The following is an 18,954-nucleotide window of genomic DNA, read 5'->3' as shown; positions in this document are numbered from 1 at the left end:
CCGCCGGGCTAACCCTTCCGGGCCTCACCACTCCCGAGTGGCTCTGCTTATCCGGCCACTGACTCCGGCTCCTCAGAAGCAGGGCCACCCTCCTGAAATGGCTTGGAACGGGGCTTTCCACTGGCGCCCTCCCCAGACGATTGCTTGTAATGGGCCAGCGCCTCGCCGGGGACACAGCGGCAGCCCCCTGTAGCTTGTGGCTGTTCAGAAACAAGTCCGGCCCAGGTAGGGCACAGGGCTCTGACTGGGGACCCAAGAAGGGCTGGCCGTGCCACCACCGCTGCCCCGTCACCATCACTGTGCTGAAGAGCTCGAGGCTGGGCCCACCCGCGCCTGCCCCATGTTCCTCCCCGGGCTCAGGTCAGGGGCAGGGAGTGACCAGAAGGTGCTGACCCTGTGGCTTGACTGGACCAGAGCTCAGCCCTGAACACCAGCGCAGGCGCAAAGAAACCACAGTCCCTGCTCACAGAATGGGACGCCACCAAGACATTCTGGAGGGTGGGGGCAGCCCGGATTATGAGAAACTGCAACCAGCCGTCTACCTCAGGAAGCTTGCTAGGGAGGAGCGCATTCTATGTGACTAACGCGGAATGCGAAACAAACATTCTTTCCAATGGTCTTTCCTAACAAAGATACTGAACCAGCCCGAGAAAAAGAGCCCCAAACGTTCTCGTCTTAGCTGACCTGATCACCCCCTATGGCAGAGCTTGCCCGTGGCCCCCGGCCCTACTTGAGGTGTAGGAAAGTGCAAGGCCTCAGAGGCACCCAGGTGGCTCCTGTGCCTGTCTCAGGCAGCCGCTGGGGGGGGTCCCGTGGTCTCTCAGAGGGCGCACCGTGGAGGACTCTACTGCTAAGGATCTCACCCGGGGAGGAGCTGTCAAGGGGGTATCCAGCCCTCTCCACAGCTGACTTATACTGGCCTTTAAGTGACCAGGGCAGACGGGACTTCCAGAAGTCATGGCCAGTTCTGACCTCTGCCTCTGCCCAGCCTCTCTGGTCACCGCCAGGCCCAGGGCATGGGGCCTCTCAGTACCGGACACGGCCACTCGCTCAGAGGACAGATTTCTGCTTCATCTACCAGGCTCCTAAGTTTCTCTAGAAGGAATCTCAAAATGACACACCTTCCTCTATAGTAGCTATTCTCAGTTGGGCTGACTGCCTCGAGGGGATGCTTGCAAAGTCCAGAGACATTTTTGTGGTCACAAATGAAGGGGGTGCTCCTGGCATTCGTGGGTGGAAGCCAGGGATGCTGCTCCACACCCACCGTGTCCCAGCGGCCCAGGGCCACGCATGTCCAGCCCCAAAAGATGAGCAGTGCCGAGGGAGAGCCCTCACACGGGCGCAGCCTGCCTCCCGGAGTGGCTTTGTAGAAATGTCTGCGGCGGCCTGTGGCTCTGCAGCTATGCCCGGTTTGAGAGGAAAACCTTTGCTCTTCATGTCACTCCCCACGCTGGAGGAAGCGAGTACCGCTCATGCAAGAAGTCTGTGCTGACGTTCTCAAAGAACCTGTCTACCCAATGCATCACAGGCACCTGGTGTCTCACCGACTCTGCCACCACCCGGCAGAGAGAAAACAGGGAACCCCATGTGGCCATTCAGGGTGTAGCTGTGCACATCAGACAGACGCTTCTGGGCCACCTTCCTCCACGGCTGGGTCCCCGGCCTGCTCCTGACCCTCATGGTGGCTGCGGGGAATTCTGCAGTCTGATTGCGCCTCCCCTAGCTCTCCGTCACCCTACAGGGCCACCACTTACCCACGGGACACTCCCCCTGGCCACAACTTACCTAAAGGCAAACCTCTCAACCTCCTAAACATCAACGTGTAGCAGTGACCTCCAAATGCATTGAAAGAACCCAAACTCTTAGCGGTCATTCCTCACCATGAGTAGCCACAACTGTTTGGTTAAAACACTGAAAATACAGTACATAAAAACAAAAACAAAACAAAACAAAAAACAACAAAAAAATTAAGAAATTAGAAAAACTTCAAAACCTAGAGCATAAAATAAAAAGAACTTAAATGTAATAATTTAAAATAAAGAAAAATCAAATAAAACACACCTATGAACGAAAACATAAAACGCTACAATTTATGAAGAGAGAGACGATGTCGGACAACGCAGGAGGTGAAAGGAAAGACATCATGAGAAGAAGAGCGGGCCCAGAGCGGGCGCGAGAGGCAGCCCGGAGGCCAGAGAGCGTCAAGCAAGGGCTCCCCCCGGCTGAGGCTGACGTGTCTTCAGACGCCTATGGGCAGGTCCCAGCTCCAGGCCCGGGGAGTGTGAGCCAGAGACAGTGAGAGGAGGTGGGCCCAGGTGGCAGGGCTGGGCCCAGAAGGCCCGGGGAGCCCGCAGCCCTGCCACCCTCTCTCCAGCCCCGAGCACAGGGAGGACAGGAGAGCGTTCCAGGTGCCATGAGGGAGCTCGCTCCCAGAGCAGCGCAGCAGCAGGTGGGCTGACGGAGCAGGAGCCTGCAGCAGCCCCCACAGGCACGATGGACACTTAGAGGTGGAAGGACAGTCGGCAAAGCGTGCAGCAGGAAGTAAGCTTCTGGAGAAGTCCCAGGCCCCACATCCACCAGCCCAACCCAGCCCACAGGCCCCAAGGGCTCTGCCTCTGTGGACATCCTCCGACAGCCCCTGTGGGAAATCCACCAGACCCGGGGTCACCTCCTCTTCCCAGGAAGGTGGCTGTCCTTACCTGGCACTGAGGCCAGTGAGCTCACAGGCCAAAACCGGCAGCAAGCGACCTGGGGCCCTGAAGGAGTGGCCTGGCTCCGGGCCCCTGCGCTCTGAGGTGCACTCACCGGCTGGCTGTGAGAACCTGCTGGGGCCCCCGCGCTCTGGCTGTGAGTACCTGCTGGGGCGAGGCTCTGCTTTCTCAAACTCGGGACCCAGGAGGCGTTACCAGGGACAGGCAGGGAGGGGCCCAGAGAAGAGGAGCTTTCTCCTCACCTTTCTGCCAGCGGAGGGCAAACCCCACACTCTAGACACTGATGTTCCTCCGAGAGTAGAGGCGCGGCTCTCAGGGGCAGGATGTGTCTGGCTGGAGCCCGGGTGAGCGTGAGGCTTTATGTGGGGGTGTGGTTTGAGAGAGGATCACTAAGCTCAACCCTGACAGGCACTGTACACCTCTGGCTACAGAGCGGTCTATCCAAGGGCAGGGAGGTCTAGCCTGGACTAGCAGGTGCCGACACGAGGCCGCGTGGAGCAGCCACAGCCACACAGGGCCTGCTGGGCAGCCCGAGCCCCTGACACCCTGGCTGGGTTTCTCCATCCTGCCACACACAAAGGGAGAGGGCGAGTGGCCCAGAGAGCTGTGAAGGGCTGCCTGCAGACGAGGCTCCCGCCCCAGTGAACGGGGAACACCAGCAACAGGGAGGAGCCTCTCACTCCACGGCACGGCTACAAAACCTGGTAGCTGGAGCTGGACTGCAGCTGGCCGAGGTCACTCAGGTGCCAGTGGTCCCCCGCAGGCACGAGCTTGCCCCCGATCTGTGCACGTACCGTGCCGTCAGCCAGGGGGAACACGTTCAGGGAGGTGGGGCGCTCCTTCCTGCTGAAATGGGGGGCGAGAGGAGAGGAAGCGATGGTCAGAGGGTGGCCGTGACGATTTCCCAAGCCCTCCCAGGGCAAGCAGACCTCGAGTGATGGGGCCGCTCCACGCCAGCCCGCAGCCCAGCTCGAGCATCTACTCAGTTATGATCCGACGTGGCGTTTCCCCTCCCACGATGCTGCAGTTTCTCATTTTTATTAAGTTCAATTTTATTTTATTTTATTTATTTATTTTTTTTTTTGAGGCGGAGTCTCGCTCTGTCACCCAGGCTGGAGTGCAGTGGCACGAACTTGGCTCACTGCAAGTTCCAACTCCCGGGTTCACGCCATTCTCCTGCCTCAGCCTCCCACACCTGGCTAATTTTTTTTTTGTATTTTTAGTAGAGACGGGGTTTCTCCGTGTTAGCCAGGATGGTCTCGATCTCCTGACCTGATGATCCGCCTGCCTCGGCCTCCCACAGTGCTGGGATTACAGGCGTGAGCCACCGCGCCCGGCCTAAGTTCAATTTTAAACAGACACAAGCCGGGTGTGCTTAGACACCCCACAGCAGAGCCAGCCACGGGACTTGGCATCACGGTCAGCGCTGCACGGCCACCATGAGCAACGCCTTTTAGGACCATGGTCTTATGTGTGCCCAGCCCTGCCTCCCTGTGGTGTTACTGCCAGCCCTGCCTGTTCCCCTGGCGCCAGCAGAGGGAATCCAGCCTTCCTGCCCCTGCCCTTGTTCCTTGGCCCCTCCTGCCTATCCTCATTACTCCTGTTCATGAGGCTGCCTCACTGCAAAATATCTGAACACGACACATCCAGAGTAAGGACTGACCCCGTCACATCTGCTGGAGCCGGAGCCTGAGCCTGAGGGGCGTCTTCTCCCTCCCCACGTGTCCTCTCTGCTGTCAGGGAGCCCCGAGCCTGAAGACGGACCCTGGGACAGCCTGGCCTCGGACAGCCTGGCAAGACAGTGGGAGCGCCTGGGAGCTGGAGCTGTCAGGACAGTGCTCAGTGCCCCCTGCTGTGGGCTCAGTGCCCCCTGCTGTAGGCTCAGTCCCTAGGGATGACCTCCTGTGGGCCGTAAGCAAGAGCAGGGATGGAGCCCAAGGTCTCCCTTCACGTCCTCCTCCACGGGAGGTTTCCAGTCAACAGCCCAGAGGTCCCAGAGGCCAGGCTGGCTCCTCACCTCTTCAGGTCTGGGGGCAGGCCACGTGGTCAGATGCTGGAGCCCACACTGCTCAGGGCTATTCAGGACAAGAATTAAGAGTCTGCTTGCACCATAGCCTCAGCTGCTTACATCTCAGCCCTGAGACTGTGGGAGGGAAGGGAGCTTCCTCAGGGGTTGAAGGAACCTGCTCTGGCCATGCCTGGAGGATGCAGACGGCGACAGGGGAACACAGTGGCCGCCGCTGACCAGGAGCTCCGCTACCTGGGTGGAGAGCTATGAAGAATGACCCTGGGAAGGGGTCTCTTTGTGGGGTGCATACAGCTCTGGGGACTGGCCGCCTGCTCTGTTATGTTCGGGACAACACCGTATCCTGTAGCACGAGGGAACCAGGGCCGGCTGGGACTGGGCTGTGCCATCTTGGCTGCTGGTCCATGGCACTCAAGCTGTTGTGACAACAGCCATGAGGTTCCCTGGCCACCGTGAAGGCACCCAGCCACCAGGCCCAGGGAGCATGACCCCAGTGGGAGGCTGGGCCTCAACAGCCCTGTCTGCACCAGGGGCCTCCTGGCCCCACTTCCACTGAGCTCCCAACGCTGGTGCGGGGAGCGCCTCTCCTGAGGCCCAGTTCTGACGCCATCAGACACGTCTCAGTCCCTAGACCGAAGCCGATGCGGTCCTGGCTGTCACCAGATGCTACAGGGGACAGCAGGGTCAGAGGGGCCTCTGGTCTCCCAGGAGGCCAAGGGAATGCACGTACGGCTCTCCCACCCACACAGCTCCATGCTGGGCCACGGCTCAGCCAGGCCACCACCTCTGACAGAAATCACCCAGGATTAGGAGCTGCCTTCACTCTTTCCTTTGCTCCTCCCCACCGGCCCTCAGGCCCTGGCCTCAGACTCGTGAGTGTTTGCCGACTGACCCCGTCCTCCCGATTTGTCCTCGCAGCTCCCTCAGGGGATGCAGATGCTCCCAAGTTCAGAGACCACCCCCCCCAGGGGTCACGCCACCCTGGGGGGTCACGCTGCCGTGGGGGGTCATAGGTGTGTCACCGGCTCTGACACAGGCTGGTGAGTGAGGGAGCTGGGCTATGAGTCCAGGTCCGACTGATGCAGAGAGGGGCCCTTCCTTGGCCCGTCGCACCCCGAGTCAGCACCAGCCCCACCTGATGCACACCCCTCCTTAGCAGGAGTCGGCGCCGTGCCTTTGTCTGTGACCAAGGCGGCGCTTGTGGAGCGAGGGCAGAGTGTGGGCGACCTGGACGGCGCTGCCCAGCTGCGTGGCTTTGCAGGGGACCCGGTGGTCGCCACCTTCTCAGTGTCAGTCTCGTGAATGTGGCCAGACGGCCCTTCCGACCTCTCACATCTGCCACAGGAAACACCTCACAGCAGACCAAGCAGCCTTCCTGGCCTGGGAACTGACGCCCTAATGTGCCTGCTGGTCGGCCCCCAGCACCACAGTGGACACACCTCTTGGGTTTTACCTTTTCCTCCACGACTGACGAGGACTGCAGGGCAGCAACAGACACGGCAGCACACGGCAGCGACAGCACAGAGGGCGAGACAAGGAGACAGGCGTTAGAAGGCGTGGGCAGCAGTGTGCGCACACGCCACACGGATGGTCAGCATGTGGTGATGGCACAGAGGGCGAGACAAGGAGACAGGCGTTAGAGGGCATGGGCCACAGCGTGCGCACATGCTCACATGGACGGCCACACGCTCACACGGACGGTCACAGAGACGGTCACGCGCATACACGGATGCTCACAAGGACGCTCACACGGTTACGGACGGTCACACGCTCACACAAATGGTCACACAGATGCTCACACGGACGGTCACACGGAAGCTCACACGGATGGTCACACGGAAGCTCACACGGACGGTCACAGGGATGCTCACATGGACGGTCACACGCTCACATGGATGGTCGCACGGACGCTCACACTCACACGGATGCTCACACGCTCACACGGTTATGCGGACGCTCACACGAACGGTCACACAGATGCTCACACGGACGGTCACACGGAAGCTCACACGGACGGTCACACGGAAGCTCACACGGACGGTCACACGGAAGCTCACACGGACGGTCACAGGGATGCTCACACGGACGGTCACACGGATGCTCACACGGATGGTCACACGGAAGCTCACACGGATGGTCACAGGGATGCTCACACGGACGGTCACACAGATGCTCACACGGACGGTCACACGCTCACACGGACGGTCACACGGAAGCTCACACGGACGGTCACACGCTCACATGGACGGTCACACGGAAGCTCACATGGACGGTCACACGCTCACACAAATGGTCAGATGCTCACACGGACGGTCACACGGAAGCTCACACGGACGGGCCCACGGAAGCTCACACGGACGGTCACATGCTCACACGGACGGTCACGGGGATGCTCACACAGACGGTCACACGGAAGCTCACACGGACGGTCACATGCTCACACGGACGGTCACAGGGATGCTCACATGGATGGTGACATGGATGCTCACACGGATGGTCACACGGATGCTCACACGGACGGTCACATGGATGCTCACACAGATGGTCACACTCACACAGATGGTCACACACTCACACGGATGGTCACACGCTCACAAGGATGCTCACATGGACGGTCACTCTCACACGGACGGTCACACGGATGCTCACATGGACGGTCACTCTCACACGGACGGTCACACGGATGCTCACACGGACGGTCACATGCTCACACGGACGGTCACACGTTCACATGGATGGTGACACAGACGGTCACACGCTCACATGGACGGTCACACGGAAGCTCACATGGACGGTCACACGCTCACACAAATGGTCAGATGCTCACACGGACGGTCACACGGAAGCTCACACGGACGGGCCCACGGAAGCTCACACGGATGGTCACATGCTCACACGGACGGTCACAGGGATGCTCACATGGATGGTGACATGGATGCTCACACGGATGGTCACACGGATGCTCACACGGACGGTCACATGGATGCTCACACAGATGGTCACACTCACACAGATGGTCACACACTCACACGGATGGTCACACGCTCACAAGGATGCTCACATGGACGGTCACTCTCACACGGACGGTCACACGGATGCTCACACGGACGGTCACACGCTCACACGGACGGTCACACGTTCACATGGATGGTGACACAGACGGTCACACGCTCACACGGATGCTCACAAGGATGCTCACACGGTTACGGATGATCACACGGATGCTCACACGCTCACGGTTATGCGGACGCTCACACGGACGGTCACACGCTCACACGAACGGTCACACAGATGCTCACACGGACAGTCACACGGAAGCTCACACGGACGGTCACACGCTCACACGGACGGTCACAGGGATGCTCACACGGACGGTCACATGGATGCTCACACGGACGGTCACACGCTCACACGGACGGTCACACGGATGCTCACATGGACGGTCACACACAGATGGTCACACACTCACACGGACGGTCACACGCTTACACAGATGCTCACACGGACGGTCACTCTTGGACGGTCACACGGATGCTCACATGGACGGTCACACGCTCACACGGACGGTCACGCTCACATGGATGGTCACACGGATGCTTACATGGATGGTCACACTCTCACATGGATGGTCACATGGATGCTCACATGGATGGTCACACGGATGCTCACACGGATGACCACACTCACACAGACGGTCACACGGATGCTCACATGGACGGTCACATACTCACACAGATGGTCACGGATGCTCACATGGACGGTCACACGGATGCTCACACGGACGGTCACACGGATGCTCACATGGACAGTCACACTCTCACGGATGGCCACATGGATGCTCACATGGGCGGTCACACTCTCACATGGACAGTCACACGGATGCTAACACAGACGGTCACACTCTCACACGGACGGTCACACGGATGCTCACACGGACGGTCACACAGATGCTCACACAGAAGGTCACACAGATGCTCACATGGACAGTCATGCTCTTACACAGACGGTCACACGGATGCTCACACGGATGGTCACATGGATGCTCACATGGGTGGTCACTCTCACATGGACGGTCACACGGATGCTCACACGGACGGTCACACGGATGCTCACACGGACGGTGACACTCTCACACGGATGGTCACACGGATGCTCACACGGACAGTCACACGGATGCTCACACGGACGGTCACACTCTCACACGGACAGTCACACGGATGCTCACACGGACAGTCACACGGAAGCTCACACGGACGGTCACACAGAAGCTCACATGGACGGTCACACGGATGCTCACACGGGTGGTCACACACACTCTCACACGGGCGGTCACACGGATGCTCACATGGATGGTCACACGGATGCTCACACAGACGGTCACACAGATGCTCCACGGACAGTCATACAGATGCTCGCACGGGCGGTCACGCTCTCACATGGACGGTCACACGGATGCTCACATGGATGGTCACACGGATGCTCACATGGACGGTCACACTCTCACATGGACGGTCACACGGATGCTCACACGGACAGGCACACGGATGCTCACACGGGTGGTCACACGGATGCTCACATGGACGGTCACACTCACATGGACAGTCACACATGCTCACACGGATGGTCACACGGATGCTCACATGGACGCTCACACGCTCACATGGATGCTCACTCACATGGACACTCACATGGAAACACAGACGGTCACATGGACCATCGCACACTCACACAGACGGTCACATGCTCACACGGATGCTCACACGGATGGTCACATGTATACTCACATGGACGGTCACACTCTCACATGGACAGTCACACGGATGCTCACATGGATGGTCACACTCACACGGACGGTCACACGGACGGTCACACGGACGCTCACACGGACGGTCACACGGATGCTCACACGGACGCTCACACAGACGCTCACATGGACGGTCACACTCACATGGATGGTCACACGTTCACACGAATGATCACGTGGATGCTCACATGGACGCTCACACGCTCAAATGGACGCTCACATGGACACTCACACGGAAACACGGACGGTCACATGGACCGTCGCACACTCACACAGACGGTCACATGCTCACATGGATGCTCACACGGATGGTCACACGTATGCTCACATGGACGGTCACACTCTCACATGGACAGTCACACAGATGCTCACATGGACGGTCACTCACACGGACGGTCACACGGACGCTCACACGGACGGTCACACGGATGCTCACATGGACGGTCACACACGGACGGTCACATGGACGGTCACACGGACGCTCACACGGACGCTCACATGGACGGTCACACTCTCACATGGATGGTCACACGTTCACACGAATGCTCACGTGGATGCTCACATGGACGCTCACATGGACACACGGAAACACGGACGGTCACATGGACCGTCGCACACTCACACAGACGGTCACATGCTCACATGGATGCTCACACGGATGGTCACACGTATGCTCACATGGACGGTCACACTCACATGGACAGTCACACGGATGCTCACACGGACGGTCACACGGATGCTCACATGGACGGTCACACTCACACGGACGGTCACACGGATGCTCACACGGTCACACGGACGCTCACACGGACGGTCACACGGATGCTCACATGGATGGTCACACGGACGCTCACATGGATGGTCACACTCTCACATGGATGGTCACACGTTCACACGAATGCTCACGTGGATGCTCACATGGACGCTCACACGGAAACATGGACGGTCACATGGACCGTCGCACACTCACACAGACGGTCACATGCTCACACGGATGCTCACACGGATGGTCACATGGACGCTCACACGGACGGCCAGCATGTGGTGATGTGAGACATGCAGGGCAGCCGTACCCCGATGAGACAGAAGCCACACACAGGCACCCAAGAGGGACAGACATGCGACACACGAGCCCTCTTGGCTTTGACAAGAGGCCCTGGAACAGGGCTGTGTGGCAGTTCAGCCAGTGCCACATGTCCCCAGTGCCGTGCACTGCGCGAATGTCTCAAGACAGCGCCTGGCACGTGTGTACACATGGCACGCAGTGACGGCACACATGCGGCCACACAGACACACACACACACTCTGCAGCAGTGGCCCGAGAACACTGCCTGGCGTTTGCACTCACACCGACTGCATTCCAGACACACACTCACTAAGCCACGCCAGGCGTGAAGGAAAATGTCCATCTGGGTCAGGAGGGAGGGCGCCCAGCGCTGAGGATGGACGGCGCCCTCATGGTGAATCAAGGGGTTTTGGCTGAGCAGATGGGACTGACTCAAATATGTGTCCCCCAAGGGACCAAAGGTTGTGGCAGGACAGAATCCACACCAGAGAAGAGAGAGCAGGTGTCCAGCAGGGACGGGCTCCTTCCAGCTCAACTGCCCAGCAACAGCATACATCACCAAGGCCTGTCCCAGCACCCCTGACCCCACAAAGGCAAGCACTCGGGACAGGGGAGGGGGCCGTGCCTTCTTCCTTTAGCCGGCTCATGCCTTCAGAGGCACAAGGCTGTGGCTGCCATCCACGCCTGCAGGCAGGTGGCAGACAGCACGTGAGCCCCACCTTCTCCTTCCCGGCCAGGGTCTTGGCCTGGGGAGGCAGGGGACACACGAGCCCGGAGGTGGCTCTTAATGCCACCACTGCAACAGCAGGCGTGACCGATTCCATGAGCTGGTGATGCAGCTCAGTACCACTGCTGGCCAGGGAGGGAGGCAGGGGTAGCCCAGCCATAGCCCTGCTCCTCTGTCGCCCCCATGGAGCATGCTCCTGTCCGGGCCACAGCACGCTCAGGGAGACTGGGCCGCCAGCCCCAGCACCTTCTTCCCGCAGGGCCAACATCTTCTCACATGCTGTGGAGATCTGGCAAGGAGGCCCAGGGGCCAGAGTGATGTAGCTGCTCAGACCCCACTGCAGAGTGCCTTCTGGCTGGATCCAGTCATGGCAACCAAGGCTTTGGCGTAAACCTGGATAAGAGACCCCTCCTTCTCCTACAGAGGTGCAGGGGTCCTGTTTCACAAATGGAGGCTTCCTGGGGTCCGTGGCTGGGGAAGGCCCCTACCACACAGCCACTGCTGCTGGCGTTGCTCCCACGGCCGGTGCCAAAGGTCCTGTGTGCCCAGAAGAAGTGAATGGCTGGGGCCAGGTCAGGCAGAAGGACCTGGTTGTGGCAGCGCTGACAAGAGAGCACCCCAGATCCATCCCTTACAAAATGATTGAGGGGCTTCTTCCAGAGGGCACCGTCTGGTTCCCTGAGGGGGAGTGCAGCAGCCCTGACATAGCCTTCAGGAGCCGTGGCAGAGCTGCAGAGGGGACCCCAGCAGTGGGGCCCTGACAAGGACGAGGTGCACCACCATGGGGCTTCCCACTGAACTCTCAGCACCAGGACGAGCCGAGGGACGGGCACGGCGCCCAGCCCAGACTCAGCTCAGGTCCCTGGGTCCTGCGGGGACACCTCGACAGCAGGTTCCTGGGCCACCTTCTGCCCCACACCATGAGAGAAACATGCAGGACGAAGTACTCCTTGCCCCGCAGCCACGCGCCTCTTCCAGGTAGGCCTGGCCTGGCCCATGACGACGGCAGCGTCAGGCGGCTCTGGAGCTGGGGCAGCCTCTGCTCTTGGCTGAGCTCACATGGCCCTGGGGCTCTCAGGACCTCTCGGGTGTTGTCTGTGGGCCTGGGGTGGGGATCACTGCAACTCGGAACCTGGGCTCTCGGCCGGCGTCCTGAGTTCACACGTCACACCTCTGGGATCTGGGATGAGCTGGGCACACTGTTGCTGGGCTCCTCCTGCTCAGGCGCCCTCCGACACAGCCTCAGAGGCACTCCTGTCTGAGGCTGCGCTGGCAAGGAGGCAGCTGAAGGTTCTGGAATGCTGCAGCTCCCAGGGGATGGCCAAACTGTCTGCCTCTGCCCCCAGCTCCCCTGAAAAACAACACAAAGATCCCGGGTCCAGGTTCGATTTTAATTCCAGTTAGCTTGGAATCCTCTTCCAACTGCCAAGAGCCAGAGGTGAGGATGTCCCAGCGTGCATGCCACGAGACGGGAGCTGCGAATGAGAATCTCCCACTTTGGGATCTGATGGAAACACCTGCAAGGCTTTCACAGCTTGCCAAGCTGGCATCCACACGCCCCGGCATAGTTCTCATGGTGCTCCAGGTGGGCGGATGGCTGGCGCTGCCCGTTCTCGGGGCAAGCTGGCATCCACACACCCTGGCGTAGTTCTCATGGTGCTCCAGGTGGGCGGATGGCTGGCACCGCCCGTTCTCGGGGCAAGCTGGCATCCACACGCCCTGGCGTAGTTCTCATGGTGCTCTGGGTGGGCAGATGGCCGGCGCCGCCCGTTCTCAGGGCAAGTGCTTATCACAGGACAGCTGCAGGTCCCTGCTCCAGCTGAGAGCAGCGAGACTGCCTGAGGACCTGCTGCTGCAGGCTCCACGGCACGCCCCTAGCCAGCTGGGCCTTCGCGCACACCGTGCATTTGCTCTCACGTCCAGAGACTCGGAAGCAGAGTCTGACAGCTTCTTCTGTATCATCCAGAACGTGACCCATGAAGCCCAGAGCTGGACGTTCTGACCCTTCTCGTTTGCAGGTGTAACCCCCAGAACAGGCAGGCACGATGCAGCTTTTGCAGCTGGCCAGGCCTTGATGGGGTGTGAGGGAGGCTTTTGCCATCGCAGCCCTGGCTGTGGGAGGCTTGGGGGCAGAAACAGGCTTCCCCCCTTCCAGCTGCCCCAGCTCTGTGGGACGGGAGCTTCTGACTTCAGGCCCTTCCTCCCCGCTGCTGGAGACTCGGAACGAGAGCGCCAACCTCCCCAGCCCAGGTCACGTCTCTGGTCTCCCATGGCCGGTCCCCTAGAGCTGCAATACCCTGGCAAGATCTCTGATGCTCTGCTCCCTGGGGCCTGCAGCCCGGCTTTCTCCTGACTCAAAGGGCACAGAAAACGGAGAGGAACCCATTCTGGGCAGGCTCCCCCAACTCTCCGAGGAAAACCAGCACCAAGCCCTGGAAACCCACCGGTACCCCCACCCTGTGGAAGGAATAAGACTCAGTGCAGGGCTGGCCAAGGTTCCTGGGCTCATCCACACAGTATTTGAGGCAGTATGTTCTAGAAAGTCCCTCAAACACTAAACCATTGCCCCTAGGGGAAAAATATGTACACATGCAGGTACGCGTATAAGATTGTGATCTCAAATCCTCAAAGCAATGCATTCCGGTCAGTTCTACTTCGTTTATTTTACAAAAACGAAAAGGAGGTTGGAAATATAGGGTGGCTGGCCACCCTACTAACAGGAAATCCTCAAAGCAATGCATCCTGGTCAGTTCTATTTCCTTTATTTTAAAGGAAGTTGGAAATATAGGGTGACTAGCCACCCCACTAACAGGTGCCACAGCTGGGCTTGGAGCCCCTGGAACTGACCCTAGAACTGGCCTCATGCGTGACACGCGACACTGCCTGGCCCTCCTGTCTCCTCTCCGGGCATCTGGGTAGGAGGTGAACAGGAGGGCAGAGCATCGCCTTGTCCCACCTCTGTGGGGAGCCAGCACAGGGACTCCCGTTTCTCCCTAATGTGTGTCTGTCTGCAAAGGACTGTTAAGTGCTCTGAGTACTGATTCCCTTTCTTTCTTTTTGAGACAGGCTCTCACTCTACCACCCAGGCTGGAGTGCAGTGCGCAATCTTGGCTCGCTGCTACCTCCGCCCCTGGGGTTCAGGCGATTCTCCTGCCTCAGCCTCCAGAGTAGCTGGGACCACAGGCATGCACCATCACACTGGCTAATTTTGTTATTTTTATTATTTATTATTTATTTATGTATTTATTTTTGAGATGGACTCTCTGTCGCCCAGGCTGGAGTGCTGCGGCGTGATCTCAGCTCACTGCAGTCTCCGCCTCCCACGCTCAAGCAATTCTCCTGCCTCAGCCTCTCTAGTAGCTGGGACTACAGGCATGTGCCACCACACCCAGCTAATTTTTGTATTTTTAGTAGAGACGGGGTTTCACCATGTTGGCCAGGCTGGTCTCAAACTCCTGACCTCAAGTGATCTGCCGGCCTCAGCCTTCCAAAGTGCTGGGATTACAGGTGTGAGCCACTGTGCCTATCCTTTTTTTTTTTTTGACAGAGTCTCACTCTGTCGCCCAGGCTGGAGGGCAGTGGTGCGATCTTGGCTCACTGCAACCTCTGCCTCCTGGGTTCAAGTGATTCTCCTGCCTCAGCCTCCAGAATAGCTGGAACTACAGGCGCCCGCCACCATGCCTGGCTAATTTTTTATATTTTTAGTAGAGACGGGGTTTCAACATGTTAGCCAGGATGGTCTCGATCTCCTGACTTCATGATCCGCCCTCCTTGCCCTCCCAAAGTGCTGGGACTACAGGAGTGTTTCGTAGAGACGGGGTTTCACCATGTTAGCCAGGATGGTCTTGATCTCCTGATCTCGTGATCTGCCCACCTCGGCCTCCCAAAGTGCTGGAATGACAGGCGTGAGCCACTGAGCCCGGCCTAATTTTTTGTATTTTTAATAGAGATGGGGTTTCACCACATTGGCCAGGCTAGTCTCGAGCTCCTGACCTCAAGTGATCCACCCACCTCGGCCTCCCAAAGTGCTGGGATTACAGGCATGAGCCACCATACCAGCCTCTTTTTTGTTGTTTATTCTTTGACCTCACATGAGCAGATGATTTTCTTTTTATATTTTTTTAGAGACGGGGCTCACTCTGCTGCCCAGGTAGGAGTGCAGGGGTGCGACTGTAGATCACGGCAGCCTCCAGCCCCTGAGCTCAAGCTATCCTCCTCTCTCAGCCTCCTGAGTAGCTCGGACTACAGGTAGTTATTTGAGGCAGTATGTCCTAGAAGTGCCACCTCATGCTTAGCTAATTTTTAAACAATTTTTTTTTTGTAGAGACAAGATCTTGCTGGTTGCCCAAGCTGAGCTCGAACTCCTGGGCTCAAGTAATCCTCCTGCCTTGGCCTCCCAAATTTCTAGGATTACAGGCATAAGTCACTGTGCCCGGCTGAGGTCACAGATATATTTTAGCGAGTAGATACATTTGCAAACACAGAATCTGTGGATAGTAAGGGTTAAATATGCGCAAGCTGCCCAGGGCCTCCCTGACTGAACTGCGGACCAAGCAGAAGGGACACAGGGGCTCGACACATGTCCGTCGCCCAAGGCCGCCCCCCCACATCCCTGCTCAGCCACGCTCCAACCAGCTCCCTCCTCCTGGGTCTCCAGAGTGTTCCCTGTCGTCCTGAGCCCAGAGCGCGGGCCATAACAAGCACTACGACCCTGGCCCGTGCCGCGTCCTGCGTACCTCCACCCCGCCACGCCCCGCGTACCTCCGCCCCGGCAGGCTGCTCTCGGTCTGGCTGTTTCCTCCGACCTGCTGCATCTTGGACCTCTCAATGTGCTCCACGTAGGTCTGTATCATCTGCGAGGAGGGAAATGCCTGCATTAGCGCTGCCGTGGGGGGCTGTCTTCGTCCCCTCTCTAACCTGTGAGGCTTTTCCGGCTGCCCTGTGCAGGCAGAAATCAAGACAGCGTCCTGGAGGGGAATCTAACCAGCCTGGGGCTGACAGCCTTCAAGCCTGGCAGCAAATGCTAGAAAAGGGACATGCTAGGGAAGAAAACCACGGTCCGCAAGAGTCGCAGGCGTCAGGCCGCGGCCCTGTCTCCAACCCTCGTCTCCGCGCTTGCCTCTGGGCGCCCACCTCTGTGTGCCGCTGGTGCAGGGCATTGTACTCCTTCTTCATCTCCGACTCCCGCTCCTCCAACCGGGAAACTGGAAAACACAATCACTGTCTGAGCCACACAAGACGCTTCTCCATGGCCCTGAACTCTTGGGTTGTAACCGCAGAGGGAGGGGGCTCCAGGACAAGGCTGGGACTCTGGGTCCTGGGGCAACCAGCAGCAGCCCGGCAAGTGCAAGGCCGTCTGGGGGGCTGCTGTGCCCTGTGCCATGGGAGAACACTCAGCTCTGTGAAGGCCGCCTGGGGGGCTGCTGTGTGCGCTGTGCCATGGGAGAACACTCAGCTCTGTGAAGGCCATCTGGGGGGCTGCTGTGTGCGCTGTGCCATGGGAGAACACTCAGCTCTGTGAAGGCCGTCTTGGGGGCTGCTGTGTGCGCTGTGCCATGGGAGAACACTCAGCTCTGTGAAGGCCGTCTGGGGGGCTGCTGTGTGTGCTGTGCCATGGGAGAACACTCAGCTCTGTGAAGGCCGTCTGGGGGGCTGCTGTGTGTGCTGTGCCATGGGAGAACACTCAGCTCTGTGAAGGCCGTCTGGGGGGCTGCTGTGCCCTGTGCCATGGGAGAACACTCAGCTCTGTGAAGGCCGTCTGGGGGGCTGCTGTGCCCTGTGCCATGGGAAAACACTCAGCTCTGTGAAGGCCGTCTGGGGGGCTGCTGTGTGTGCCCTGTGCCATGGGAAAACACTCAGCTCTGTTGGGAGTTAAATATGGGGGTGGGGAAACCCACAGGCGCTCTCTGTGCTAAAGTCAGCCACAAGCTTCTGAGATGCAGGCAAAACCCAGGCACGCCAGGCACAGGCAACAGGTGCACAAGAAGCTTGCGGGAGGAGGCGGGATTCAAAGTGAGTAACCTCCTGGACACGTCAAAGGGTCGTGTCTGGCAGAACAAGCAGCGAGGTCCCTCACACACGCCGAGGGCTGGGGAGGCCAATCATGACTATGTGCCTTCCGGGCTGACAGTCATGTCTCCCTTAAACGGGAGGCCCCCCGTGACACCAACACGGGCCCCTCTGGCCCCAGACGTGATCTGCCCAAGAGACACAGAAGGAGCATGACAGGCCGACGGGCAGCCGCAGCCAGGGGACCCCACTCTATGTCACGCCAATGGTGCATGCGTGCCCCCGGCCTGATGGCCGCCTCCACAGCTGTGTTCAAACCTCAGCTCTGTCCTGCAGCCCACCAATGGGGAGGGCTGACGCGGCGAGGTGAGAGACAGCCTCAGGGAGCGAGTGGCCGGGACTCAGCTGGTAAGGTGCTCCACCAGCTTGTGCCCTGTCCTCGGCGTGGTGCCCTCCCATCCTCCCCAGCTTTCTGGTGTCTGTTTAGAAATGACTTCACAGATTATATGGCTCAACATCTCACTTTGGCCATCCTGCTCTGTGACCTGGGGGGGGTAACTGGCCCGGCACATCCTTGGAGGCCGCGGCGGCCTACGCTGGGCTCTCGCATCTCTACCAGGCACCCAGGGTAGAGGTGCACTGCCGGCGCGGGGATCTCACCCTGAGGAGCAGCATAGGCGTCAGCGCCAGCAGTCAGTCCAGTCTTCCCTAAGAAGCCTGAGGTGCTTACAGACATCACACCTGACACGCGTGACTCAGACACAGCACCTCACACGCACGACTCAGACACAGCACCTCACACGCACGACTTAGACACAGCAGCAAACATGCATAACTTACAGACGCCGCACCTGACACACGATGTACAGACACCGCGCACAACACAAAACTTACAGACATGACACGTGACACATGTGACTCACAGACGCTGCATGCAGCAAATGTGACTAACACATGTGGTAAATAACACACGGCTCACAGACACTGCACACGACTCACACAGACGCCGCACACAGCACACGACACTCACACAGACGCTGCACACAGCAAACTCACAGACGCTACACACAGCACACGAGTCACACAGACCCGCACATAGCACACGTCACTCAGATGCCGCACACAGCACACAACTCAGATGCCGCACACAGCACACGACACAGATGCTCCACACAGCACACGACACTCACAGACCCTCCACACAGCACACAACTCAGATGCCGCACACAGCACATGACACTCACACAGACGCTCCACACAGCACACAACTCAGACGCCACACACAGCACACAACATTCATCCACAGCACACAGCACGACTCACACAGATGCCGCACACAGCACATGACACACAGACGCTGCACACAGCACACAACACACAGACACTGCACACAGCACACAACACACAGACAATGCACACAGCACACGAGTTATAGACACTGCACGCTGCACACATGTAACCGGCTGCTGGAGGAGGGAGCCAACCAGCCATCCCAGGCTTGTGCTGACCCTGGCAACGGCTGTGGCCCCGGGAGAGGCTACCTGTCTGTGTGAGGTCAGAGCCCCACAGCCTCTCTGTGAGCTCCCGCTGGGGCAGAGTACAGCCACCACC

The 18,954-nt window shown here is 59.0% G+C and overlaps 1 protein-coding gene across 9 annotated transcripts in view; it reads right to left on the bottom strand.

The window, feature by feature from the left end:
* MAPK8IP3 (mitogen-activated protein kinase 8 interacting protein 3) overlaps window positions 1-18,954 on the bottom strand; it is a 64,772-nt gene that overhangs the window by 25,101 nt on the left and 20,717 nt on the right. For 4 of the 9 annotated variants that reach the window (XM_055364909.2, XM_055364915.2, XM_055364906.2 and 1 more), the window contains exons 3-6: window positions 16,468-16,538; window positions 16,096-16,187; window positions 6,191-6,214; window positions 3,413-3,557 (exon numbers count right to left, since the gene is read on the bottom strand). In XM_055364909.2, the coding sequence (XP_055220884.1) occupies window positions 3,413-3,557; window positions 6,191-6,214; window positions 16,096-16,187; window positions 16,468-16,538 (332 nt within the window). The other 5 variants (XM_019011827.4, XM_004056949.5, XM_055364916.2 and 2 more) reach the window with 5 other exon arrangements.

The sequence above is a fragment of the Gorilla gorilla genome, chromosome 18 (genome assembly GCF_029281585.2).
Source record: "Gorilla gorilla gorilla isolate KB3781 chromosome 18, NHGRI_mGorGor1-v2.1_pri, whole genome shotgun sequence".
NCBI lineage: Eukaryota > Metazoa > Chordata > Mammalia > Primates > Hominidae > Gorilla > Gorilla gorilla.
The sequence above is the reverse complement of the archived record's forward strand: the minus strand, read 5'-3'. Positions and strand labels throughout refer to the sequence as shown.